The sequence below is a fragment of the Prionailurus bengalensis genome, chromosome E3, assembly GCF_016509475.1.
Source record: "Prionailurus bengalensis isolate Pbe53 chromosome E3, Fcat_Pben_1.1_paternal_pri, whole genome shotgun sequence".
Lineage (NCBI taxonomy): Eukaryota > Metazoa > Chordata > Mammalia > Carnivora > Felidae > Prionailurus > Prionailurus bengalensis.
Window position 1 is genome coordinate 9,096,426 of NC_057357.1, and position 27,049 is coordinate 9,123,474.

At 50.7% G+C, this 27,049-nt stretch overlaps 1 protein-coding gene across 7 annotated transcripts in view; it reads left to right on the top strand.

Moving 5' to 3' along the window:
• The first annotated feature begins 1,787 nt into the window (after positions 1 to 1,787).
• Positions 1,788 to 27,049, top strand: part of CUX1 (cut like homeobox 1) — a 377,056-nt gene continuing 351,794 nt past the window's right edge. Inside the window, exon 1 of one of the 7 annotated variants that reach the window (XM_043559788.1) lies at positions 1,788 to 2,858. In XM_043559788.1, coding sequence (XP_043415723.1) covers positions 2,811 to 2,858 — 48 coding nt within the window. In that variant the 5' untranslated portion in view covers positions 1,788 to 2,810. Of the gene's footprint in view, positions 2,859 to 12,208; positions 12,516 to 13,300; positions 14,080 to 27,049 lie in introns of those variants that run through there. The other 6 variants (XM_043559789.1, XM_043559791.1, XM_043559787.1 and 3 more) reach the window with 6 other exon arrangements.

Here is a 27,049-nt window from a genome sequence, read left to right on the forward strand (position 1 = left end):
ACTCAAAAGGTAGGAAATGACAGACGATCCCTTGCTCTGGTGAACTCGGGACAAGGAGAGAAGGGACCTCCACTCCCAGCACTATCTACTCCAGAACCCAGGAGACATTGAAGGGACCTTGATCCTGAGACCCCTGAGAAAGCCTCCAGTCTGGGTCTCTACCTCCAGGGACAAAGCTGATTCACTGTGAGCCATTAGCATGGGACCTGCCCACAAGAAAAGAGTTGTTAATTTCGGGTCACCCATACAGCATGATGCTGTCACTTCCTGGCTGCTGGTCCCTATTTGTGAGTGTGTTAGGAGGGTAACAGTATGCAACAGAACCTGCCTCACCTTTTTCTTTTTTAATCAAGAAGCTTTAGTTTTGAGGGGTGCCTGGGTGGCTTAGTCGGTTAGGTGCCCGACTCTGACTCTTGATTTCAGCTCAGATCATGACCTCACGGTTCATGAGACTGAGCCCTGTGTCGGGCTCTGTGCTGACAGTTCAGAGCCTACTCGGGATTCTCCTCCTCCTCTCTCTCTCTGCCCCTCCCCTGCTCACATGTGTGTGTGCATGTGTGTGCTCTCGCGCTCTCTCTGTCTCAAAATAAATAAATAAACTTAAAAAAAAAAAGCAGCTTTATGGGGCGTCTGGGCGGCTCAGTCAGTTAAGCATCTGACTCTTGATTTTGGCTCAGGTCATGATCTGACATGGGAGCAAGCCCCGCGTCAGGCTCTGCACTGGCAGTGCGGAGCCTGCTTGGGATTCTCTCTCTCTTCGTCTCTCTCTGCCCCTCCCCCACTTGCACTGTCTCTGTGTCTCTCAAATAAACTTAAAATATTTTTTTTTAAAAGCAACTTTATTTTTGAGAAGAGTTTTAGTTGTACAGACAATCTGAGCAGATAGTACAGAGAATTCCCATATGCCTCCCTCCCCGCCCCCCAGTCTCCACTATCATTAACATCTTGCATTATCACATAGTACATTTGTTACGGTGAAGAACCCATCCTGATATGTTATTATGAACCAAAGTCCACAGTTTACATAAGGGCTAACTCTTAGTGGTGTATTTTCTATGAGTTTCGACATGTGCGTAAGGTCATGTATGGACTATTGCAGTATCATGCAGAAGAGTTTCCCCACCCTAAACCCCCATGGCTACGGATCCATTCCGATCCCACGGGTAGTGTCATCATCCTGGAGTTAAGCAAAAACCATACTCCTGGAACAAGGAAGTATGAACAAATATTCCACTCCCAATGGGCTAGGAACGTTCTATGACGGATCTGGGCTGCTAAACAAAAACTGTAATAGCAAAGAAAAGAATTACAGGCAGAAGAATGTAAAATAGGGGTGCTGAGGGAGAGTAAGTCTTGACCGGGTGAGGTCTGAGCCCAAGTCTGAGGTTTTCTTTAATCCCACAAGGTAGGCATGGTAATTAGTTCTATTTTACAGATAAGGAAGGGCAGGCACAGAGTTCAGGCAATTTGAGCCCAAGGACGCAGAGAAAGATCATGCCGCAGCTAGGATTTGAGTCCGGGCGGCGGAGAAGCAGGGAACGTGCTCTTAACTTCCATCGCGAGGCAGGAGTTCGCTGCCTCATTTCAGCACAATTCACGACAGCCCCACGGGATAGGTTAGCTATGGTGCAGATGTGACAGGTGAGGCCACAAAGACTCAGAGAGGTTAAGGAACCGGCTCAAAGTCGCCTGGCTTCGAGCCTAGGGTTTGCACACGGATCTGTCCCCTCTGAGGTCCAAGCCTGTGACCTTCCCTGTCCCCCCCCCACACTCCACCCCGCCCGTGGCCCTGTCTCCTCTGAGAAGATGGGTGGGTGAGGACTTAGCTCTTTTCTTCATCAGTCGAGTCGCTGCTGCAATTGCTCCCGGGAGCGGAGCGTGAGGCAGGCAGTTTTTAAGAGAAGCAGCGACAGGAAATTTGGTCTATTGTTTGAAACAAGAGGTGCAAACAAGTCTCCGCTTTGAAGTGTTGAATAACAAATTCCTCCGGGAATGGAAAGGCGAGAAGCTACGAGATTCCTGAGCTGGTGTCAAATGCTCACGGCAGCGGTGGCGGAGGGCAGGAGAGGAAGAGGCAGCCCTCGGAGAAACTGGGGCAGGATCTGTTTGAAGAGAACGTGTCTTAAATAGATCAGGCTACAGAGGACAGCGAGAGGGGCCAGGGGGGTCAGTTCTCTTTTTTTCTCGAAGGGAGCCTGTTGGGGAAGGAAAACACAGCGTCTAAAGGTGGGGGTGGGAGAGATCGGCTCGACAGGAACACGCAGAGCTGTTCCAAAAGAAAACAAAACCAAACCCCACCACCTGGTCCGCCTTGGTCGGTAATAAAATGCCATCGGATCAACAGAGCTTGTGTAAACTAATCCCACCTCCCACTCACAAGTCAGCGTTACATTTAGGAAGGAGACAGGGTAGGATACCCAACTTGGAATGACTTGTAATCGCTTTACTGAACCGCCTCTGATAGCGAACCCGTGACCCCACCCTCCCAGCCACACTTGTAGCCAGAACTGGATCGTTGATCAGATATTTCCCCAGACAGTCCATTAGATCAGACTCCCCGAACGTGAAGAAGTGAGAAGCCCCTGGGCAATCGGCGAGGAGAATCCCAATGCTGGCTAGGAAAACACACCCCTCTCTCCAGCCGCCCGGATTGCCAAACATCCAGTCTTCCTGTACTTAAGGGGACTTTTGACTCTCCCCGACGCCTCTCATTTGCAATCGATGTCTCATTCAAGACCAAGGTCAGGTTATCAATCTTTATTATAGATGCCCTGGACCAGGGTGTCTGGAGCCTCTACTGCCGCAGAGAAATGTCCGGAGACATCGAGGAGGACTCCTGGCAAGCAGGCTGCTGTAAGGTAAGATGAAGGCATCCGTCCCGGGGAAGGCAATACCCAGGACTTCCTGAAGGGGTGACAGAGAGGCTGCCTGTCCCCATGTCCCAGGTGGGTTCCGACGGACCAGGCGGGGGCCTGGGGGTGACGAGGCAGCTGCAGGTTGGTCTAGGGCCGAGCAGTAAGACCAGACACTGGAGAAGTCTCCTTGCCTCTCCCATCCTCGGCTTTCTTATATGCAAAATGCTTCCTGCTTGCAAACCTGCTGTGAAGATCGGAGATAAAAGCTTTGTATGGCTCAGGACAGATGGCAGGTGCTCCCTGGATAATAATTGTTGTTATTTGGTGGTTTTACAGACAAAGATGACTCTTCCAGGCTTGTGACTTTCAATCTGGCCTTTTCACCCTCAGGACATCAGTAGATAATAGGATACCCTTTATGGCTCTATTCCCAACCTCTTGCAAGAGTTTCCATGAATATGTTTTACTGTGGTGGCGGGTGGGGGGGGGGGGGGAGGACGCCTGACCTCAGGAGTCTCCAAATGGGAGAGAAGTCTAAGGGAGGTGCATGGCTGTGTCAGAATGGGGCTGGGTGCCTCAGACCCTGATGTCCCCAGAGCACTATCTACCAGCGACAGCAATGGACCTGCGTGTATTTGGGGTGTTCCGGGCCTTTGCCAGCATCAGATATTTCCTCATGCACATCAAAGAGCCTGTACGATGGAACCAATTACGTGTTTCCAGTGTCTTTTCAGCCAGATTTTAAACTTTCTCCAAAGGCAAAAGGCTACCGCATTTCATTTGGCTGTATATACACCCCCACCTTGCCTTTCCACCTGTCCCTAGCATGTGCACGCGCGCACACACACACACACACACACACACCCACACCAGCCTGATTGGGAGCATTTGTAGATTTGAGCTGACTTCATTTCACATCACATTTGGGCAAGCGGGAAACTTTGCTTCTCTGTGTATGGTTGTGGTCTCAGCCCTGGTTTCTGAAATAAAAGGTCTGGGGGGAAACAGGCCTTGACGCTGAGAACGAGAGTAGCCTTTGCCAAGGTCAGACCTACCAAAGACTTCATTCTGGTGATAAGTGCTTACGTTGCCAAAAAAGGCTGAAGGATTACAGTGCTCTGTGGCCTGAAGAATGTATGTTGGGGGAGGAGAAGGCATTTAACTAGCAATGACATGGCTGATGTGGCAGAGGGTGAGAAGGCTGCGAGGGGCCGTTCTCCCTCGCTCTGGGATTTCTTGTGGAGCAGGTGCCGGGACTTGGCACACAGTAGGCCTTCAATAAATATCTTTGGGAGGAATAATACAGAAAAGCATCCATCGCTTCTGAAAGGCATTTGGGAGCGGGCAGCTGAGATCCCGTCATCAAGGGGTGGTCAGAAATTTGAGCAGGAGCTTGGCCACCTGGCCGGGACATCCAACCTGTTCACCAAACGACTGGTGCCCAGAAGCTCAGTCTGCTTGTCTCTAAAATGGTATTATATGCGTGTGAATGCAGAGACGCCAAGTTAGGGTACGTGGATGTAAATGAAACAGTGGCTTGCTCTTACTGGGTGCTTAGTCCACGCAGGTAGAGCTCAAAGCATTTTATGTACATTTTCTGATTTCATCGGCACCGCACACAAGGAGGTGGGCAAGTCTCTGGTGGAGACTGAGACTCGGCGAGGTTCAAGAACATGCCCAAGGGCAAAACGTTCTTTACTAGAATTTGAACCCACATCTGACCCTCTGGCTGCTGGCTTCAGCGCGAACCGCCTCTCCTGAGCCCTACTGCTCAAATGCTGACTGCTAAGGGTGTTTCTGGCACGGTGAATTGGAAACGGGGGCTCACGTGTTCACGGGAACAGCACGTGGCCGGCAGCTCTGTGGCCCATCTTCCAAAATGGCAGAGTCCCCACTTGCCCCTTCGGCGATGCCACCAGCGTCTTCCCATCTGGCCAAGCCTTTAACATGCCAGTCTGCTCTCCACCTCCTGGGCTCCCAGCTGAAACAACCCACTCACTGTTCCCCTCCTTCGTGGGCATCGTGCGTGCTTTTCCTGACCCCTAACACACCCCATCTTTCTTACCACCTCTTACCTCCTGCCCTGGCCAACACCCCAACATTTCTGAAGTCCTCTGCTCATCTGAACTGACAGGGGCATCTCCGTTCACTGCTCAGATCAAAGCTAGTGTGACGGGGGGCGCCTGGCTGGCTCAGTAGGCAGAGCACGCGACTCTTGATCTCGGGGTCTTGAGTTCGAGCCCCACATTGGGGGTAGAGATTACTTTAAAAGTATGTTTTTAAAAAGCTAATGCTACGGCATGTATGCCCACTTCATCAGTTTCTTTTGTACGTATTGCCTTCTGCTCAAGTTGAATTGTTGCTTTTTTTTTCCATGTTGAAAAAAGATTGTTGTATTTTTTTTTTTACTATCGTTTTGGACCTATTCCCAACAGAACTGTAAGCTTCTAGGGGCAGGGATCTTGTCTACTGCTTCTCTGCTTCTTTATAGTGTGTGACACAGCACTTTACTCAACAGCGTTTGGTGATTAGACAGCATTGTTGGTGACATCCTTATCTGCCCCCAAAACAACTTTTATAAAGAGCACAGGGAACCCACACAGCCACAGTTTGGCATTTGGCAGGGTATCTACAGTGCCTCCTTCCACCGACCGTAATGACTGCAGTTTTTCTCGAATGCCTTTGTATTTTATATCCACTTCAATTAGCATTAATAGAACAACACTTTGTACCTTTATGGGATCTCTCGTCGGAGAGCTCAAAAGCATTTTACAAGAAAGTATTAATTATTCCTATTTTACAGGCAGGAAACCTGAGGCAAAGTCAGTGACTCAGTGGCAAAATTAGGACATGATTTTCCCTCTGTTTTCAATTGTCTGCTTTAATCACTAGGTCATGCTACCCCTTCTGGTTAGAGTTAAATTGCTGCTTAAAAAATGACATGCCGGCCCTTCCCGCCAGCCTTATTTTGAACAATATTCACTATTTTCCTGTATTATAAAGACGGCATATGCTCATGTAGAAATTATACAAAATACAGAAATGTTAAAGAAGATAAAACTTACCCATTCAGTCGCTGTCTAGAGGCATCTGCTGTTAACATTGTCGTGTACTTTCTTACTGCATTTTATACCGAAGACAAAATACGCTGTTCTTTGCAGTTGGGGTCACGCTATGGCCTATTTTCTGCTTATACAATAAACACTTTCTCGTGTCATTACATATTTTACAAGCATGACTTTTAACGGCTATACAATATTTCATCATTTCTGTGTTATTGGACGTTCCTGTATTGTTGGACACTTTAGGTCGGTCCATCTTTTTGTTTGTTTGTTTATTTTTTATTTTGCTCGTTTTGTTACCAGAAATACTTCTGTGCTGAGAATATTTGCATTTCATTCTTTTATGTAACGTTTTGACTTTTCAGATGACACGTGTGTGTGAATATTTTAATTAGAAAAAACAGTTCCTAGATTAGAGGCCCACTTTCCTCCTTTTTTCTGTGTCTCACACGCACACAAAATTTTGACATCCAATGGGATTCTGCTAGCGACTTAAAGCTCTAAAGATATTATAATACAGATCCTCAAAAACTGACATTAGATCAAATATTTAGTGTGAATGGAGCTCGAGGGAATGAAGAAAGTTTTTTCCTCACTGCTAGAAAGATCAGCTTCCCTATTTTCCAGTGGAAAACAAGCTTTCGGGAACTTCCAAACCACATTTACCCGGGAAAAAAAATAATATCCAATCTGACAGTGCTCATGACAAAAGAAAATCTAATTACATTTCATGAAAACAAATCTTCACTCAACTCCAACCATATAACTGCAGAGATGTGTCATAAATGATCTTGCGGAGAAACAAAACAATATTTGCCTTCATGTTGCAAATGCAATTTTTCAACAAAAAAACAACACATGTATCTACTGTGGATGTCCTGGCACCGGAGATGTAGTTGTGTGTTTAAAATATTAGATGGCAAACTGATATTGTAAGAGCAATATTTATAATGAAAGGTCAATATAAATAGAATGCATATGGCTCATATCTCCCAGGAGAAAAGAAAAGGAATTAATATAAGGTCTTAGCACAGAATGTGAACTTTACATTAAGCAAGACAATAATGATATTTATACAATACCTTACATATTTCAAGCCCTTTCAAGCTACTGACGAGGTACACTATTAATTTCTAGTGATTCAGCAATGACATCAGTGAGAGTCACATAGGAAGGCATTTATGGCCACTGTGTACAGGAAATATGTAATATGACATTTCCATGGGCATTTTAAGATGCGGAAGAGGCAAAAGGGGAGAAGTGAGATGTGTTATCTAATACACTCAACATTTCCAGCAGATTTATATTAGAATAGAAGTTTGGTCAAACGAGGCTGCTGCGGTGGGGGAGGGGGCGTGGCTGGTAAGGTGGGGTTGAAGGGAATTGTTGGGTGATGAGATGCCCCAGGTCTGTCCTCGGGGCTTGGGAGTATGAAGCCAGCTGTGTTTTCCAAGGGTAAGACCGAACTCCAACCGAAAAGCTCCAGCTACAAGCTTTCTCGTTCAAGAGGAGCGGAGGACCGCAGAACGTAATCATTAGAGGTGTAGAAAGATACCTACAGTTAGTGGCGTCGGCATATGCTGTCCAGAAGTGTAAGGCAAAGTTAAACGGTGGGCCAGAAATTAAGTCTTTGAAGATTTCTAAAAGGGTCTCGGAGCCTGAGAGATGCTGTCACCAGAGAGAGGCCGAGAGGGGTGGTGAGCCGGAGAGCCTACTGCTTACAAGTCATTATAGTTTGATCTTACAAGTTCGGCAGGTTCTTGGTACAATTATATAACTACACGTACATTTGGCGGATGGAGACGAATTGTGTACTGTGCGTGTAATTACATGTAGCAAAATGTGTACTTTTATTCGGTGGGTATTTACATAGTACAGTGAATGGTGTACTTAGAAATAATTAACAGAAAGCATTATTTAAAAAACAAAACAATTAAAAGTAGTTTGGTTGTCTTGAGCTCAAAAAAAAAAAAAAAGAATCTGGAACCTTCCTTTTATTTATTCCAGTCATCTATGCCAAATTGTTCTGGAAGGCAGTCGCCAAAGACAAAAGGAAGACAAAGTAATTTCCTTCTGTTATTCATACTCTTTTGATTTAAGGAAAAGGCCTCTTCAAATTTAAAGTGTCTCAAAACTTCTGTCTGGCCTTAGATATTCCTAAATTTAAAACATTTCAAATTCAGTCAGCTTGAATGAATACCTTGGTATAATTTTCAACTTCTGTCTTTGTGAAATTGAGATTCCTGTGTGACTTATTAGGAGTACGATTCATTTTTACCCATGCCCCACAGAGTAGGCATGCCTTTATGTTTGTTGGGGAATAAATTTATGATGTAAAACACTTAGCAGTATGTTCTGTCTCTGCCTATCGGAAATATTTCTTGCCGAATACTCTTCAAAACCAGTTTTGTTTTTTTTTTAATTTTTGATGTTTACTTTATTTTTTGAGACACAGAGAGAGAGAGAGACAGAGTGCAAGCAGGGGAGGGGCAGAGAGAGAGGGAGACACAGAATCTGAAGGAGGCTCCAGGCTCTGAGCTGTCAGTACAGAGCCTGACATGGGGCTCAAACCTACAAACCGTGAGATCGTGACCTGAGCCGAAGTTGGATGCTTAACCGACTGAGCTACCCAGGTGCCCAAAACCAGTTCTAATTTGGATGCAAAAATATCCAGAAAGTGAATGAAGCTTTCAGAAGGCCTCTCTTGTAAAGTTTTCTTTTAAAGCCTATCACATGGGATACGAGAATCTCTGAATTTTTGCATCATTATTTGTGGAGTTCAGATTATTTTCCAGCTTTTTCTGGAGATAAAGTTTCTAGGTGAAACTTCGTTTTATGAGTCCCTTATAAATAAATAAGATCTCAGAACATAAAGACTCTCTTATGAGAGATAAAGAGTATGGCTTTTTTTGGTTTTGTTTTGTTTTTTCTAATGCTCTACATTATAAGACATTGGAAGAATGTCTTGATGGTTAATTCCTTCAAAAAATTAGGTTAAAGGGTATCAGAACAATTACTAAACCAGCAGTTTTAGAAAACAAGGTAAGGTCTTTTCCTTTCTTGGTGGCTACCAAAGAGGACCAATTTAGTCACCATCAATCCACTGGGTGTTTTAGAGATTTTGCCAATTTTCACCTTAGGATTTAATCAATTACGTGTCGGTGTCAGGAGCTAGGAGGGTCCCCCAATGCCAGGAGGGTAGGAGAGCCTGAACTTCCAAAAGTGCTTTACAACCTTCTAAGTTACATTTACTAGTATTATCATGCCCCTAAGACGGCCACTGTATTTTTCTCGGGCAAAATAAAACGGGTCAGAAAGGAAATTTTGGAAGTCTGGGCTCAGATCCTAGTTGTTAGCTGCCTTGTTTGGTGCTAAGCTGTATTTCATTTAAAGGGGTCAGGAACACTCAGGTCACTCTCCCACTCCCCCATTCTGATTACTTGGGGCTTGATTTTTGAAAGTTGGGGATGGAGAATTCATCATAAACTTGGGACCTGTGAGCTTTCTTTCCCTAAAGGGAGAGCCTGAACATCAAAGGTACAAAGAATGGCCCTGGGTTGTTTTCCTTCTGCTCCATTGTTAGAGAATGACTTTTAGTCCTGTTGCTTCTGTGTAGTGGGTCAGTTATCTTCCTAACCTGTCTTTTTCTCACACTTTGTTGGGGGGGGGGGGAGGGGAGGCTAGCCATCATTTTATTGTCTTTGTGGGTGCTAATGGAGATCTAGGTCCTAAAGCCTTTCCATTTTCTGAGTATTTTATACAAAATCCACATTCATGGATTTACTGTATTTGGATGTCCAAGAGAGTCCCCCTAACCTTCTACAATGATGAGACAAAGTCAAGCAGAAAAAAACCAAAACAAAATCGCCTTTAGGAATAGATGCAATTTGTTCTGATTCTATGTCTACACTCAAGAAAAAGGAAATGTACTTTTACAAGCTTTCTAGGTCTCTGCTGATCACTTACCTCGGCTAAGATAATTTTTGATCAGTGGTTTGTTCTGAATGCCATTTTAAAGTGGCAACATTTTGTGGTGTTGGCAAAGTCATTCCTAACTTTTGTCTACCCGCGCCCCCCCCCCCCCCCCCCCCCCAATGCCCAGAGAGCAAGAAGCCTAGTATAAGGCAAAACTCTGGAAGAAAAAAATCTACATGTTCTTTAAATAGAGCTTGACCTCTGGGCCAGTCAATGTATTATTTCTCTAGGAAGTCAAGTTAGCATGCAAATAACCTAAACATAACCAGAAATGTAACAAGGGTATCTAATACTCATCAAATTTATTTCTAAAATATTGCAGTGGATTCAGAACCCTGAATTCCAACCAGATGTACTTCTGGAGTATTACACAGATCATATATATTTCACTTTTTTTTTTTTTTTTGGTTCAAACCCAGGGGATCGACACGATAATTAGATTGAGAACATCTGCACCAAATCCAAACCATTTCCCTGATCCTTCCTTGAGCCTTCCCTACGGGAAATTTTGGGGGTTTTCTGTTTTTTTTTAAGCCCCTGCACATTTTATTTGTCTGGCCACCTTCAGGGCAATTGCGAGGTCTCGCCTGCCTGCCACCGCACGAATAGGAGAGGAGCGCAGACGTACCCCCAAGTGTTGGGATACCGGGCCTGGAGGGGGTGGGAATCATTAGAAGTGGTATTTCGTCGGGACAGGGATCCCTTGAGGTGGCAGTGCAGTTTCCCGCCTGGGGCCTGGCTCCGGGACAGGGCGTGGCCAGGCGCGGGGCGCGCGGGTGGGCACGTGCGCGGGGACCCGAGGACGCGAGTGTCGGGGCGCCGCTGCCCTCTACCGGGCGGCGCGGTCGGAGCTGCAGCGCGGCCGCCTGCCGACTGCGCGCGCGGGCTCGGGCGCCCCACACCGAGGCGGTCCTCGGCGTTCCCGAGGTCGCCAGTGCCCTGCCCCGCGCGGCGTCACAGCATCTGCGGCGGAGGCTCGCGGCGCCCCTGCCCTGCGCTCGCGCGCTCCCACCCACCTGCTTCCTGCCCCCTCTGCTGGGCGAAGCTGCGATGGGGACGCCGGGGGACCCCCACCCCCGCCCGCCGCCGGCCGACCTCAGGAGCCAGTCACGCACTGACGGAACTGAGGTTCTTCGCGGGCCGAGACCTGGGGGCACGTGTGTTCTCTAAATCTCGTGGCCTTTCATTTCCAGGCCCTTCATTCAAAACTGCTTCCGTTCACCCCAATGATCAGCGCTAAGCCCTCGAGCTCAGTTGAAAAGCAGTTCTATCCTTACACGTTTTATTTCGTATCCCATCCGAATTTTATTTACATATAATTTTCAAGATTAAGGAATTTGGGGATGTAATCACACGTCAAATGAAGTGCGGGGGAATAAAAGTACAGTGTTCCTGCTGGGAAGTCCAACTCACACGTGTGTATAATCAATTAAACATGACGATCATAAAACGGGGTGCTTTTGCCAGGTTTCTGCGAAAAAAGAAATCAAAAGCGAATTGGCTCTGGGGTTTAAATGCTAGCATTTCTGTAAACCAGGGACCATACTTTGTTGTAAGTGCACCTACACTTTCCAAGTTTCTGCGCCAAAAGGAGTGAAAACCGAAGTGTCTGAACTACAGGAAGTTTCCAAGGCTGTTCCGCCGAAGCGGTGCGGGGCATACACAACGGTGCGCCAAGACTTTTCCTGTCGTGGCCTAAGCTGGCGCAGCTAGGACCCCTGGCCACCCGGCTTGCGGGTGCGTGGCGGCGCGGCGCGGGGACCGCGCTGCCACCGTTCGGGGCGTTAACGTGTGCAGCGACAGCAGAGTCAGGGCTGGTTTCACCCCAACTCCACTCCCCCCAACCTCAAACGCTGTCCCTGGCAGGCTCGACCGGGGTCCGGCTGGGGCCCCGGGGAGGTGGGTGCGCCTCAGCCGCCCGCCAGTCCGCCTCGCACACGCGCGGCCGCCGTGGGCCAGGTTTGCGCGGGGTCGGCGCTCGGGGCTCGGGCAGGTGGTCGCGGCGGCTCCGCGCGCTCGGGGCCCGCAGGAGGGCGAGCGAAAGCGGCGCGGCTCAGGCGCCCGCCCGGACGCGGCCGAAAGCCCGGGACTCAGGGCCCCCGAAGGGCTGCGCTCGGCCGCCGGCGGCCCCCGCGACCCCCAGGGGCCCGAAGCAAGCCCCAGGTGAGCCCGGCCCGGGGCCTCCCGCGGGGCCCCGGAGCCCCTCCCGCCGCCCTCCAGCGCCCCCTCGGGGCCGGGCCGGGGGCCGCCGCCCGCTGGGGCCGGGGGCCCGGGAGGGGCGGGGGTCGCGGGCCCGGCGCCGGGCGCCGGGGGGAGGGGGCAGGGGCCGCGCGCTCCAGGCCCCGCGGCGGCCGCCGCGCCCTCGGGCTCCGACTCCGGCTCCGGCTCGGGCTCGCCATGGCTGCGGCGGCGCCGTGAGGAGGAGTCCGCGTCCTCCGTGGCGGCGGCGGCGGCCGGCTCCAGGCCGGGTTTTGGCGCCGCCCGCCTGCTGCCTCCTGGCGGCTCCTGAACTCCAGCCCCCTCTCTATCAGCCTCTCACTCCGTCTCAATATGTCTCAAGATGGCGGCCAATGTGGGATCGATGTTTCAATATTGGAAGCGCTTTGATTTACAGCAGCTGCAGGTCAGGCTTCTGCTCGCTCGGCCTCTCGCCCGGGGGTGGGGGCTGCGGGCGGTCGCGGCCTCCCCCGGGGCCCCGGGCTGCCCGGCCGCCGGGGGGCCGCGGCGGCGGGGAGGAGGGGGGTGCCGGGGAAAGCGGGGCCGAGTCGGGGACAAGTCCCTCTCGCTCCCCGGCCCCCATTGATAACTCGCTTGATCAGAAATTGATCCTCTTTGTTCAATTCATCGATCAGCCCAAGATGGCGCCGGGAGCCGCCGCCGCCACCGCTGCCCCCGGTGTCGGCCCCCACCCCGGGCGCCCCCCCGGCCCTGCGCCGCCGCCACCGCCGCCGCCGCCGCCGCGGGACCGGGGAGGGGGGCGGCCCCGGCGGCCCGCGGGGTGCGCGCGCGAGCGGGGAGCGGGCGGCGGCGGGCGGCGGCGGCGGCGGGCGCTGCGCCGGGAGGGGGCTGCGGCCCGGCGGCGGCGCCCGGCCGCGCGCCCCGCGCCCCCGGCCCGCCGTATTCCCGGGGAAAGTTTGTGGGGAGTTGCTGTGGGGGGTGAAGCGCCTGCCTCTCCAGGAGGAGCCGCCGCCGCCACTGCCGCCGGCGCGGCGGAGCTGGGGCTGGTGGCGCTGTGGTGCCGCCGGCTCGGGGGAGGGTCAGAGCGGCCACCGGCGGCGGCGGCGGCGGCGCGGCCCGGCTCCGGCCAGGCGGGCGGGTGGCCGGGCGGGCGGCCGGGCGTCCGCGCGCCCCGGCCCCGGCCGGCCCGGGCCCCGGCCGCCGCGCCGGGGCTGTCAGCGGGCCGGGGCCGCGCCGCCGCTCCCGCACCCGGCGTGGGGGTCTCCGCGCGGACCCCGGGGTTTGTTTACGTCCGGACGGGAGCCCCGGGGCCACCCGCAGCCGCCCGGCTCTTTTGTGTGCCTGCACGAGTGGCGCGGACCGGCCCCTCCGCGGCCGGAGACGCGGGTAGGGGTGCTTGGGGGTAAACTTGCGAGGGGCGGCGGGCACCCCGCGCGCGGAGCCCGAGGGTCGGAGCGCCCGGCGGGAGCCGGTGCGGGCGGAGGGCAGCAACTTTCCCCGAGCTCAGGCCCCGCGCTGCGCCCTGGCGCGCCGTCTACCCCGGTGGGGGGACGCTTCCTCCCCGCCGCCGGTCCGGGCGGCCCGAGCCCCGAGGCTCCCGCGGCCCCCGGTGACCCGCCGGCTCCGCTCTGGCGCTCTCCTCCGAGGCCCTGTCCTCCCAACAGGGTCCGCGGGGCTCGATGGAGCGCGCGGCGGGTCCCGTCCGAAATGCCGCCTCGGGCCGGCTTCTCGAAAGCAAAGCCCCGGGGGCCCCCCTGGACTGTGGTGTGCCGGGCCGTGGTCCGCGCGCCGAGCCCGGGGCGTTGCTGGGGGATCGTGCCGGGGCTCCCCGTCCGGCTCCGGTGCTGCCGCTGTGCCCAGGGGGCGCGTTTCTGCCTGTCACCCCAGACCCAGAGGAGCCGCGCGCCCTCGGGGTTCGCCCCGAATCTGCCGGCTCCGCGCTCGCCGCGCCTGGACGGCCCCGGGACCCCGCCAGGTGGATGTTGTGCGTAGCCGGAGCCAAGTTGAAGGTGAGCGGCGTGTGGGTCAGAAGAGCGATGCGGGGGTGGGGGGTGGGGGGCGTGGGGGCGCTGGAGGGGAGGTCGGTCTTCGGCTCTGAGGGGCCCCGGGGCGGCCTGGTACCGCGGGGGTCGCCCAGCGTCCCATAGGGACGGCCGCGGCGCCCTGCTTTAAGGTGTGCGGGAAGGTAAACTTGGCCGAACTTTCCTAACCCGGAGGACTGGTGATAGTGACCTACAGTACTTTTAGGAGGGAAGCAAATGAACTCCAGATGCAGCCTTGGATGAAATGAAGCGGATTGGATTAAAACCTATATAAATGGGGTCTGACAACTTTAATTGTATATGCTTGTTTTCTGTTCCTGCCTACGTAAGAACGATAAAACAGACTCATAGTCGTTATGAAATTTCTTCAGATTTCTCGCTTAACTAGGAAGAAGACTATGTGAAATATGTATTTTCGATAAGATTAAAACTTAAAGGAGTTTGAGTATTTATTGACTAAAATAGATTACTCCAAAGTGTCTATTGTGTAAATTAGATTCCTGAATGTAATGAACACAGCCGAATGGCATTTTTGATAAATTGGTCTACCCTGTTTTAGTAAAAATAGCTCCCTTTTACCATAATTTAATTCCTGTGCTTACTGTAAAACCCGTTGTGGAATTTTGAAGAGACAAACCTTAATTTTTTTTTCCTTGTCTTCCTAAATGTGACATTTAGCTGAACATCCATGAAGTTTATTTTTTAAGCATTTTTTTTTTTTTGGCAAAAAAACTGCGTGGGAGGTCGATTCGGTTTCCAGAAAGGTATTAGATTTGAGGATCTCTTTGACACCCCACAACCTGCCAGTGATGAGCTACTTTGGGATATCATGAGGATATTTAACTGTGTAACTCCAGGATCGGCCTGGAAGGTTCCTTGTCCGTTTATGTGAATGAGCTTTAAGGTGTTGATCTTGCAAACAAAATTATGTGAGCGAGCATCATTATCGTTGTCTGTACGGAGCTTCCTTTAGCTTTTGGTGGTAGGTGAAGATTGGGGCTGAGATGGTTTTCTGCCCCTTCTTGACAGGTTTGAAAAACTTCATTTGACTACGGAATGTCAAAGTTCAAGCAGAAGGCTAAACTGGTTCTTTCTCTGGGCCCTGAAGAGGCCTATTGAGTTGGTATCCAGTTTAACGTCATCTCTGTTCCCATAGACAGTTAAGTGAGCCGATGAGACTGCAGTTTGAGAAGAGAGAATTCATTAGTTTCAGGCTCTTCTCATCTTTCCAGAACCCCTGACCCGGAGATCGGGTTGCCTGCGGAGCCCAGTGTGGGTTGTGGCATCGCCACCTGAGGGTAAAGAGACCCTGCCTGAGCTAGACTCAGACCCAGGTTGGAGACCTCGGCGGGTTTGCTGGAGACAAGATGGTTGTGTGTCCCTCCCATGCCCCTCCTGTCCCCCAGTGAGCACGGGCTGAGTTCTGGTCCCTCGGCGTGGTCTTAAAGCTGCCCTGGGACGTGGACTGAGTGCCCAGAAAGAGAGTTTGTGAAGATCGGGCTCTATTTCGTTTCCTTTTCAGTCCCAAAGGCTGTGGTATGGAAGTGTCAGTGCTTCGGTGTTGCTAATAAGACTAGTTGGACAAGTTTTTATCCTATCCCAGACTTGTAAAAAAAACCAGGTTTTTTTTTTTTTTTTAAGACAAGAAAAACACCATTGTATAAATTTGCCTTTTAAATACATGTTTGAAAAGAGGACACTTTCTAAAACAAGCTCTCGTAACTCTGTGTGTGAGTGAAGCTTTTGGGGATGGGGCCTGCCAGCGACCCACTTCCCTTCGGGGCGTTATTCTTCCGTGGTGACTGGTGTTCCCCTTTAAGGAGTCTCTGCAAAAGTTAACTTTAAACATTTTCCTCTTTGTCAAAATCCGAAAATAATTCCAGTTTTGCCCAAAGTCCATTTCTCTGATAGCTTTTATTTTGCGTTTCCCTGTTAGGGAAGTGTTCCCCAGAAGTGTATTATTTTGATTACAGTATGTATCCCATCTAGTAAACAAATCAAGGGCTTCTACACAGCTGCTGTCTTTGTTTTCTTGGCTCTTTTAATATCAGTGTCTTTGAGATGGCGTGTGGGAGGGGGTCATTGTCAGTGGATTAAAGTTTTTTTCTCTGTGTGAAACCCTGTGTGGTTTTTCTGTTTTTGTCTTTTAAAGGTGCAAGGCGGTGAAGGTCTGGGGTTACACAACAGCCTCTGATACAGTTGGGTCCGTGGAGTCTCCCTTTGCCTCCTTCCCCAGTTTCACACAGCTCTTGCCAGTAGTTAGCTGCAGGAGGGGGTTGGAAGGGCGAGGGGACAAATTGCCAATCCCCTCCGGAATCACTCTCTCCTCATCCACTGAGCTAACCTTAAAAATGTTGTCTGGTGAGCCTATGGAGCCCCCGAGACTTTTACAGGCTGTTGAAAAAGTCCCCTGTCCTGTTGTGTACAATTAAAACAAACCCAGCAGGGTTTCTGCAGGAGCTGTGCGGAAGGGATGGCCTGTGCTTCCCTCCCGTCCTCCCCCCTTCTGGGTCCACCTGTAGCAGTCAACGGGCAGAACTGCTCCCAGGGCTGTGCTCAGGGTCCGTCTTAGGAGAGAAAACGAGGCTCGAGGTAGAAAATCTGTATCCGTTTCAGCTCATTGTATCAGGCGCCGCGAACATCCTCAGTGAAACGAAGGAAGGACAGATTTGTTAGAGGGAAGCTTGCACATTTTTAAAGAGAGAAATTCGTCCTGTGAAAAAATCCTGCCGAGCTAGGCCAAATTCCTACCTGTGCTTCCATTTCACACAGTTCACATTTGATGTCCTGTAAATTTCCCGTTTTTAAAAAGGCAGGTGCATCCGCCGGCCCGTGACACAAATCCTACCTGAAAGTTACTTTAATGTACAGGATCACACACTATTTGAGAAATTACTTAAAAACCTATTTACAGGCATTTAACGTATGAAAGTGTGTGTATACAATTGCTTTTCCTATGAAAGGTCTGATTTTTACAAGGAACTGTCAGAGATAGAAATTCGTTATCTTGTTCTATTGTTTTGTCTGAAGCTCTGCATTATGGCTGCAGAGAGACAGTTTTGGTTTCAACTGAAATTCCCCTGCCTCTGATTGTTTAAACCAGACCCTTAATCTTATTTTAACATACTTAAAACGTTCAAAAAAACCCGGAAGAATTGTTTTGTATAAGTAGCAAGTGAATGTAGTTTAAACACTCAAAGCAATTCTGGTATCTAATTGGAAACAGGTGGAATTCTTGGAATCCTGTGTTTGAATCTTATTATAGCATAGCACAGAGACACTTTTTACTTATGGCCATTTGTTTTGTTGAAGCTGTTTGAAGAGGGGCCCCATGACCTCTCATTGTGCCTCACTACTGTTTACCTGGACGTTCCAGTCGTGCTGGGCATTTTCGGAACTAGATGCCTGTGTCTGCCCGGGCACCCCAGACAACTATGCATGTGCAGATCGTGGAGTGAAAAAGGAACTTGAATGGCATAATTAGACAAGCGATTTAATATCTGTTATACAGCTTTTATAGCAAAGAAGTTGTGAATTCATTTGTGATTTCTGATTTAATAAACATTTATTGACATGAGCATTTGGATACATTTTATTACACCCTGGTAATGATTTAGAATTCACAGAGAAATTTACTGTTCCTACAAACTCGACATTTAGGGATATAAAGTCACATAGCAGCCAAAAAAAAAAAAAAAAAAAAACCTGCCCCAAGTTTGGGATATTTCAACAAAATGTCAGTGGCGGGGCTCTCTGAAATATCTTAGTCATGTTTCCTATTCTCATTTTCAAAGCCAGCTAAATAGCCTGGTTTTGCTGCATGGTTAAGGACTAGGTTTTGGTTTGTGTTTACGTGTTGATTTTATTGAAGAGGACAGCCAAGATTTGTATTGAGCTGTGAGTCCTGTCACAGTTCTGGATTTGCTGGGCTGTAATCAGTCCCAATTTTTCAGCCGTATTCTAAGGAGGTAGGGAGAGGACAGTGGTCTTTGGCTGGGCAGGAGATGTCCCTGCAGGAAGTTACCTGGGATGGGTGGGTGTGTGGAGGGACCCATGGCGTCGCCTTCATTGGTAGAAGCAGCTTTGAAGCGCCTTAGATTTTTAAAAAGGACAAGTGCTACCCTACTCACATAATATGACACCGTTAAAAAACATAATGAGGGCCAACAGCAGTTTCTGAAAGCCATCTAATTTGTTGCAAAACCCATCAAGGACCTTTCCTTGGAAAAGTAAACAACTCTCTAATAAAAATAATTCTAATTCTTGCTGTAATTAAATTCTGATAGGATGATGTCAGTGCACGAAATAAATCTTGTCATTTTCTTCATTTGAATCTGAAGGCTCTTCCTTGCTGCAGGAGGCCCAGGGCAGTTGGCAGAATTTTTGTGTGTGTTAGAGCCCTGGGCCATGGGCAGTCTGGGGAAGCTCCTCAGACGTGAACCCCCACCCCCGCCTTCCTCAGGACCCCCATCAGACAGGTGGCTGGAGAGGAGCGAGGTTGGGGGTGTTCATTCCTCCCCAGAATTTACCCAGCATCACAAAGTACCTGGAAAAATAGCCAGGTAGAGGATTTACATGGAACTGAATAGATTCTACTGCTTTTCACTGAAGCATTTGTGAAAATGAGTTGGCCCACATCCCCTTTTTTTTTTAATTTATTTTTTTATTTTTTAAGTTTATTTGTTTTGAGAGAGAGAGAGAGAGAGAGAGAGAGAGAGTGTGTGTGTGTGTGTGTGTGTGTGTGGGACCTCAGGTGAGCCAGGGAGGGGCAGAGAGAGAATCCCAAGCAGGCCCCACGCTGTCAGCACAGAACCAGGCACAGGGCTTGAACCCATGATTGGTGAGGTCATGACCTGAGCAGAGATCAGGAGTCAGCCGCTTAAGCGACTGAGCCTCCCAGGTGCCTGGCCCACACCTCTGTAAAACCCCAGACGCCACAGTGGGGCCCACTCGGCCGACAATTGAAACCTTCGATGCTTTTGACTGTGATTTACGAACAATGTTGGAAGAAATCATCAGAACTTACTCTGAAGCATGTTTTAGCATCATCCTGAGTATACCAGCACGAGGGTTGTTTTCTTAAAGACATCTTTGTATTTGGTTGTGTTTATTCAAAAAGTTAAATGAGTTAACGTTTTTAAAAAAAGTTATATATGGTTGCGAGGTATCCTGAATTTGGTTAAGGGAAAAACAAATTGACAAATTAGCTCTTTTTTAAGGGAACATTGCGAAATTGCAAGAAATGGAATGCCATTCTGACTGTCATTAAGATTTTATTTGGGTGTTGACAGCTTTTTGCTAAATGTAAGATGTTCAGATCCTGTCCACTCAGCTGGAAAAAAAAAACCAAACAAACCAACAAACCAAAAACAACTAGCTTAAAAGCTTATTCCCAATTTCCCCCTAAAAGACAGTTTGTCTCACATTGGTTCTTTCCCCCCAATACATTTTTAATATTTTATTTCCTCACATAGTTTTTAAGACCAAAAAGAATATGAAGTCATTTTAGGCATCTCAGTTCTGATGATATATTGGACTTTTGACGGTCCTTGCTTGATTACCGCCTTCCCTCCTGTTTTTAGGGGAGAGAGCGTTATTTGGGTCAGAATAAAAAAGCTAATAAACCACACCAAAGGTAGATCCGTGTCTTGAAAAGCCCGAAGCTGCAAGCAAGAGCAGGAAGGGCCTTTGAGGTGCTGCCCTAAGTGCCTGCTGTCACCCCTGCTGTCACCCCCTCCATCACCTCTGCCTGCCGCTTCTTGCCCTTCTGAGCTCCTGCCCTGCCAAGCCTGTCCTGTTGTGACAACTGTTGTTTTATAATTGTTTTATTTTATTTTTTTTTGCTAAGTATTTGTGGAGCTCCATTATTTTGAGATTCTTGGAAGAAAGAGAGCTATGTAAATGAAAATTAAAAATAAAATTCTTGCTGGAGGGAATTGTGCATTTAATTTTTTTGATTAGGTTTGGGAAAGACTTCTTTTTCCCCCCTTACCCTGAAAATAGGAACATTCTGTTGCTCCTATCACCATTTTTGCTTCATTCCACAAGGTGTGGCAGATAATGGTGAAACACGTCCTTTATTTTCTGTTTTTCACTGTGGTAGTTGACCTAGAACTTGAACCCACGCAGTTCTGCCTATAGCGAATTACTTCTGTTTCACATTGCTCTGCCCTGCCCTCACTGAGCGCATAGATAGCTACTGCCCATAGAACACTAACCTTTTAGGGGCGCCTGGGTGGCTCAGTTGGTTGAGTGTCTGACTTCGGCTCAGGTCATGATCTCACAGTTCATGAGTTCGAGCCCTGCGTCGGGCTCTGTGCTGACGGCTCAGAGCCTGGAGCCTGTTTCGGATTCTGTGTCTCCCTCTCTCTCTGCCCCCTCCCTGCTCATGCTCTGTCTCTCTCTGTCTCAAAAATAAATAAACATTAAAAAAAAAAAAAAAAAGAACACGAACCTTTTAAAGGGGAAAGATTTTGAGTCACCAACATGCAGAAATTACAACTAAAAATTAAGACCTACGGATCAATTTCCACCTTCCCGTCTTGTTCACACGGCAGAGATGTTCTAAGTTGTATGATTTTGAAAGTGAAAACTGACTTTAGGAGCATTCGTGGAAGCATTAATTTACTGGAATGGCTTCATTTCAGCTGTGCCTCGGTTTCTTGCTTACATAATCCCGTGTGCTGTCACAGCGATCAGCCAAGTGGGGGACAAAGTCAGGTCTGGAGTCCATAGGCTTCTGTTCCGTAGGCATGTGTGGGACCCAGGAGCCAGATGGGAAGCCCAGGCTGCTGCAAGGCGCCCATCCAGGTGACTCGGTCTGCCATGGACCTCACAGTTGCAGGTGAGCCTAAGGGGCCGGTGAGTGCCAACAGCCTGGAGAGCGGTACTAGGCAGTCAGGAAGTGATTACCTGGAGTGGGTCATCCCGGGGGACCCCTCAGTCATCTCTCTTCTCCCCACTTCTCAAATTTGTCAGCACTGGCATGGAATTGAGAGAGGGAGGGTGTTGCCAGTTGTGGCTAAAAGGTCATTGGCAGGGGAGTGAGAAATCGTCGGTGATTGCTTTACTTCACTCTGTGTCGGTGTGCGATTACGCTGCCATTTTACGCCGCAAGGATGTTTTAATGAATCTCTTGTGCATGTGTTTGCAGTTAGTGTTGGGGGCTGCTTGTTGTATATGAGAGCCAGATCTTTCTAGCACATGAGCACTTGGAACGCTGAAAGTGTTCAAAACAGGTCGCAACCCATCATAGATGTGGCTGCCAGATTAATCTTCCCAAATCATTGATCCCGTCATGCTGTTCTCTCTCCTGTAGTGGCTCACTTGCGTGTAGAACGGAGACCACTTTCCTTCGGCAGACAGAGTCCCTGATGGTTGGGCCTGCCTTACCTAAACCTTTTGCCCCACTTAGAAGGATCCCAGATTCATGCTGAATTTGGGAGAACGCTCTCGTCCTCCCTGTGCACATCTGAGCATCAAACCTTATTTCACGCACTCCTTTTTTCCCTCCTTTTAACAGCCGTGGGAGCCCCGTGCACCAGGCGCTGGTGATGCAGGGTGGGATTCCAGCACTTCCCATCCTGGGGGAGCGGGCCGCTGGCATTGGCTGTGACGGAGCTGTGTGCTATGAGTTGATGGAGGGCTGTAGAGGAAGGGAGTCCAAACTGGGGGGCCCCCCCACCCCACCCCTCGCCACTGCCAGCAGAACAGTTGGAGGGTGGCCGGTGGTCTCTAAGGTCTGCCTCCCTCTTTGGTGTTTCTGATGGACCCCACGTAGCATCCGCCATAGCTTCCGGCTCTCCTTAACCATTCGAGCTCCTGTTCTCCACCTTGTGTTGTTATGCACCTGTTTCATCCTGCCCTGTGGCTGTAGCCTCCAGTAAGTCCTGCTGCAGGAGAGCCATTGGCCTTTTTCAAGGGGGCGGCCCCATATATTCGGATTTAAGACTAGTTCAGCTAGTTCATTTAAGAAAGCAAACGGGATTCGTTTTTGGATTGTGCAAAGTAGGTAGGTCTAGAAAATGGTTGTGTTTTGAAAGCTACTGATAGCCATATACGTAATCGCGACAGAACATGGATTTCTTGTTTATTTCCATTTATTCCGTCTTTGTGAAGTGACGTGTACATTGGTTAAAGTATATGTAATTGTATTTGTGGCATATAAAACATAAAAAAAAAATCCACATTTTTAAAAATAGAATTAGGCAGAACAATCCTCTGACAGAGATTTATTCTTTGACTCTGCCCAGGGCCTGAATGGGAGGAAACTTCCCCCTGTGAACGGGGAAAGTGCGCACTGTAATGATTAGAACCCAACCCGTGCACAAGAAAGCAAGCAGCAGGAGGCCCGAAGGTCCGGGTGTCAGCACTGGAGAAGGGTCGAGAATGTGCGCAGCCCCTGGAAGCCGCCCCGTGGGCCTGGCGTGCAGCTGGGCAGAGGCCTCGGACCAGCCCCGGGGCGGAGCGGTGGCCTCGGTAGCCTGCCTGCCTGTCTGTGTTTCTTCATTTACAAAGAAAGTACCTAGGATATTTTTGTGAAGGTGACGTCACTGTCTGGCTGCAGAAGCATTTGCATGGGTTTGGGGGAAGCAAGGCTTGCAGGGGCATCTGAGGAGCCACAGACCCCAGGGCCCAGCCTGGGTGGGGGGCGGTGTCCACAGGGACGGGGAGGAGGGAGAGGAGCCACCCCTGCCAAGGGCAGAGGGTGTGTTCCCTGCGGGGTCTGTGGGATTTGGGAGGTCCGGTGGGAGTTCAGGGGCTGAGCCCTGGGGAGGAGGAGGGCGGAGCTCAGTGGAGAGGCTGCCGTTGAAGGCACAGGTGAGGAGTTGAATCGCGGGGTTTGAAGCTGGTGGAAGGTTTGTATGCCTTTCAGTCGGTGTCGAGAGGCTGGCCTCTCATTTGAGGTGGGGAGGGCTGGAGAGCCGATCTCAACTGGGGGACCCCCGCCTGAATCTTAACTTCCCGGCCCTGGGGCCCGGACTCCTGTGATGTTTCAGTCGAGGGGCAAGAGAAGGACAGTGTCGCTGCTGGTAATGTGGATCGCACGTTATCATATCTGGTCTTATGACCACTGGTGATGAGGCAGAGGCTGAAACCGGTTTTGTTGTTGTTGTTAAATATACGCTAACAGCTATCATTTCCTGAGTATTGACTAGGGGCAGATGCGGTGTGGGCCCTTAACTTCTTTCCCGTCGTGCACACACAGCAGCCCCGCGGAGGCCAGAGGACCCAGCTGGTTAGGTGAGAAGCCCGGAGCCCAAGAGCGGTAGCTGATTCCTGGGCCCATGGCTTTCCTGCTGATCCCTGCTGTTCACGAGGCCGGCTCTGCAGAAGCCGCAGGGTCCTCGTGATGAGGCGCTGCGGTGGGGGGACTCAGGAGCAGGCCCCTGTCCACGGACCACTCCCCCCACCCAGCCCTGAGATGAGTTTGGGGTGGGGAAGTCACTTAGTGTGAGTCACCCGGGATGAAAATGAAGCCTGGGGTGGTGGACGTGTATGTACCTGAGTTGACCTCGGCGGGTGGACACCTTCTGTGGGAGACCTTGGTGGATTTGTGAGCCTTTCTAGAGCCTCCCCTGCCTTGAGACTCGAGAGAACTTTTCTAGAGCCTCCCCTGCCTTGAGACTCGGAGTCGTAGTGATGGAGTCCTAGCGATGGAGCATCAAAGAGAAGGTAATCCGATCCTCCTTGGCCGGCAATGAATCTTCCCATCAGCAAACTTTATCTGGTTGGTACCTGGGGTGCAGTGATGGCCTCGAGCTGAAGGTAGCCCTCCTTTCTGTGTCCCCTGCTATCCTCTGTGCCCTGTCTGTGCATCCAGCAAATGGCGGCGGAAGAGATCTGGGGAAATGGGAGGCAGGAGAGCGGCCTGATCCCGGGACCTGGGCCACGGGGAAGGAGGGAAGGAGCTGGTGGCCCAGAGGCTGTGCCCTGTTCAGCTGCGGTGGCTGGGGAGCGCGAACCTAACCAGGGCTGGTCTCTGAGACATGGGACCTGAGCTGGTGTTGGGGAACAATTTGCTGTGAGAGCCTAATATTTGTGTTTTCACCCTGGATGGCCAAGACAAAATCCCCGCTCGCTGAGCCCCTGGGAGTCTGGCCGATTGAGGCACAGCAGTGATGCTGGGTTCAGATCCGTGCAGTATCACCCGCCAGCACCAGCCACACCAGGGCTCTGTCCTCAGTTATACATGGAAGGCATTGTTGGGGTGTGTTTGGCGAGAGGCTGGCTTTGTAAGGGGTCTGCAGGTGAGCATCTGTCCCGAGAGAAGAAAGTCTGGCCAGGTGATATTCCTTAGATCTCAGCTTACTTTAGTCGAGGACATTATCGTGGAAAAATGGAGCTTCTAGGCTACTCTGGATTCAGATGACTGTTTTTGCGTGTCTGGTTTTTTTGGGACGATGCAGCTTTTTTGTAATGAAGTTTTACAAATTTAAAAAGAAAACCTACAAGGTGCAGCCGGCTTGGAAATAATGCAGCGTGTTTGAGCGAAGTTGCTGGCAGTTTGGTTTGTTTTGGAGTGACTCCTTTTTTGCATGGACTGTTGGGGCCATTCGTTCATTCCTCAAGAGTGTCTCCACGGTGCCTGATCACCCCTGGGGTGCCAAGAAGAACGGGTCCCCAGCCCCGCTGGTCGATGAACTGCAGGACACCCCGTATCCCCAGGTGTCAGGGTTATAAGGCCTGGGTCCTGGAAAGGTGGTCCTTGGCTGTCCTGCTCCCTTGACTGATTTCATCCCCTGTGGACCATGCAGGGTTGTAGCACAGCATTCTAATGACCAGAACAGTGGGGAAACCCCGGCCTTCAGGGGACCTACCTTCTAGCAGGGAGATGGAGAGCGAAGGTACGGAATACATCCATGACGTATTGCCCGTGCCCAGGGCCGTGCAGCAGACAGAACAGGACCTCAGCGCACAGCCCCACTGAGTCATCAGAAGGGCTGACCAGAGTGAGGCGGGAGGGGTGGTAAAGGCAGTGGGAGGGGTGTGTGGAAGGCACAGTTCTGGTTAGAGGTGGGGAGGGACAGGAGAGAAGATACTGGCCCGAGGGTGTGGGGTAAGGAAGAGGGCAGACCGAACCTGGGCCCTGGAATTTTGGGGCAGGGCCCGTGGGGTCGTGGTGGCCTTGGCTGAGAAGGGGCCACCTATGGGCGAGGTGTCAGCAGAGGAACCTGAGTGGGGGAGGGGCAGGGAGCGGCGCAGGGAGGGCCTTCTGGGTCCATCGGACCCCAGGCGTCCGGCAGGCTGGTGTCACCTGGGGCTGGCCCTTCGAGAGGCAGCCCTTGCACCCTGCCGCCTGGCTGGGCCCCACGGGTTTATTAAAGGCAGGTGCGGTCACTACTATCCTGTTCTTGAGCGTTGGGCGTGACTCAGACGTGCAGGGAGTCAGTCTGGAGTTCCTTTATTCATCCCTATTTGCTTTTTGTCGGTAATCCTTTGTAATTCCCCAGTTTCATGATGTAATTTTAATGGAATTAAACTTGAACACTTCGAAATTATGTAATTAATTACGTTCGGCTTCAATTACAATGACTAATTATAGCGTGATACCTGGTGGCAAGTCAGGCAGGTACTGGTGGGGGTTCATGCCTGCTGGCTATCGGGAGGGCCACTTTCCGTTCAGCATGGGAGCCACGGCGCCCCAGGGACAGGTCGCCTGCCCCTGGGTTGCCCAGGGCGCCTTCCAATCCCACCCCTCCGCTGAGGTGCGAGGTGCGGGGTGTGAGACGCGTGGGAAGTGCAGGTGTGGGAGGGTTGTTTGGGGATGCAAAGGCTCGAACTTGTTTCCAGGTTGAAGGGAAGGACTCTTCTTTGTAAGTTTGGGGTGCCAGGGGAAGCGGAGGGCCCTGTCGTGACATTCTTCTGGGATGCGGGAGGGAGGCCACTCCCAGGTGAACTCGGTTTCCAGCGAAAAGAAAAGGTGTGAGAACCACTCTGGGGTGAACAAGGAAGGTGGAAGCAGGTTTAAAAAGGTTACTGCGTGGTGGTGTTATTTCCAGGTGGCCCACATGCAGGGCTTCTGGGACCAGGAAACCGAGCCTCAGACCCCAGGACAGAGTGTGTGTTTGTGGACTTTCCAGAAAGTCTGCCCCCCCCCCCCAACCAACTTTGCACATGGTGGTGGTTTACTTTGCCTTAGGAGGAGGGAAGGGGTCTAGCTAAGAAATACCCGAGTTGACGGCTGCCTCTAAAACAGCCACGTCTCCTGATGGGGGCTGTGCAGCCCCTTCCAGAATGGGGATCCAGCGTTCCCACGAGGGAGGAGGGGGGTCGGGCCCTTCCGCCATGTCCCGGCACAGCTGCCCGCCTGCCTTCCCTGCCCCAGGCACACCTGCCATCCAGCTGTTCTTGCCGGGAGGCTCCTTGGAAGGGACTTGAAACAGAGGTGCCTGCGTATGGAATTCAGTGGCCAGTGTCCTGTGTCTGTGAGATGCCTGCTGTTTATTTGAGAGGCTTAGGGCGTTTTTCCAAAAGCTGATTCTTATGCCTCAAATAGAGAGATTTTTTTTTTTTAATGCCGTCTCTGAGTTTTCCAGTGTGTTCCCCATTGGGTGTGCAGAGCAGATGCGCTGGCCGAGGAGCCCCTGCTTCCGGAAGCTTGAGCTGAGGCTGATATTTGGGTTAGGGCGAGGGCCAATAGGATGTCTAAACGTCTTACAGATTTCTGTTTTTTAAGAGACAGTGTGACCTGAAAACATTTTGAGTATACGACTAGGTTTACATTTTGGTTGGGGGATGTCCTGGTACAGAGTGCTCTCGGAACACTTTTTTTTCTATTGAACACGCTTCAGAGGACAGCTCCCTGCACACAACGCCCATACCTGTGTTGTTACTTTTTTTTTTTTTTAATTTCTAAATGTTTTTAAATGTAAGCTCTTATGTCCAGCATGGGGCTTGAACTCATCAATCCGAGATCAAGACAGAGTCAGCCAGG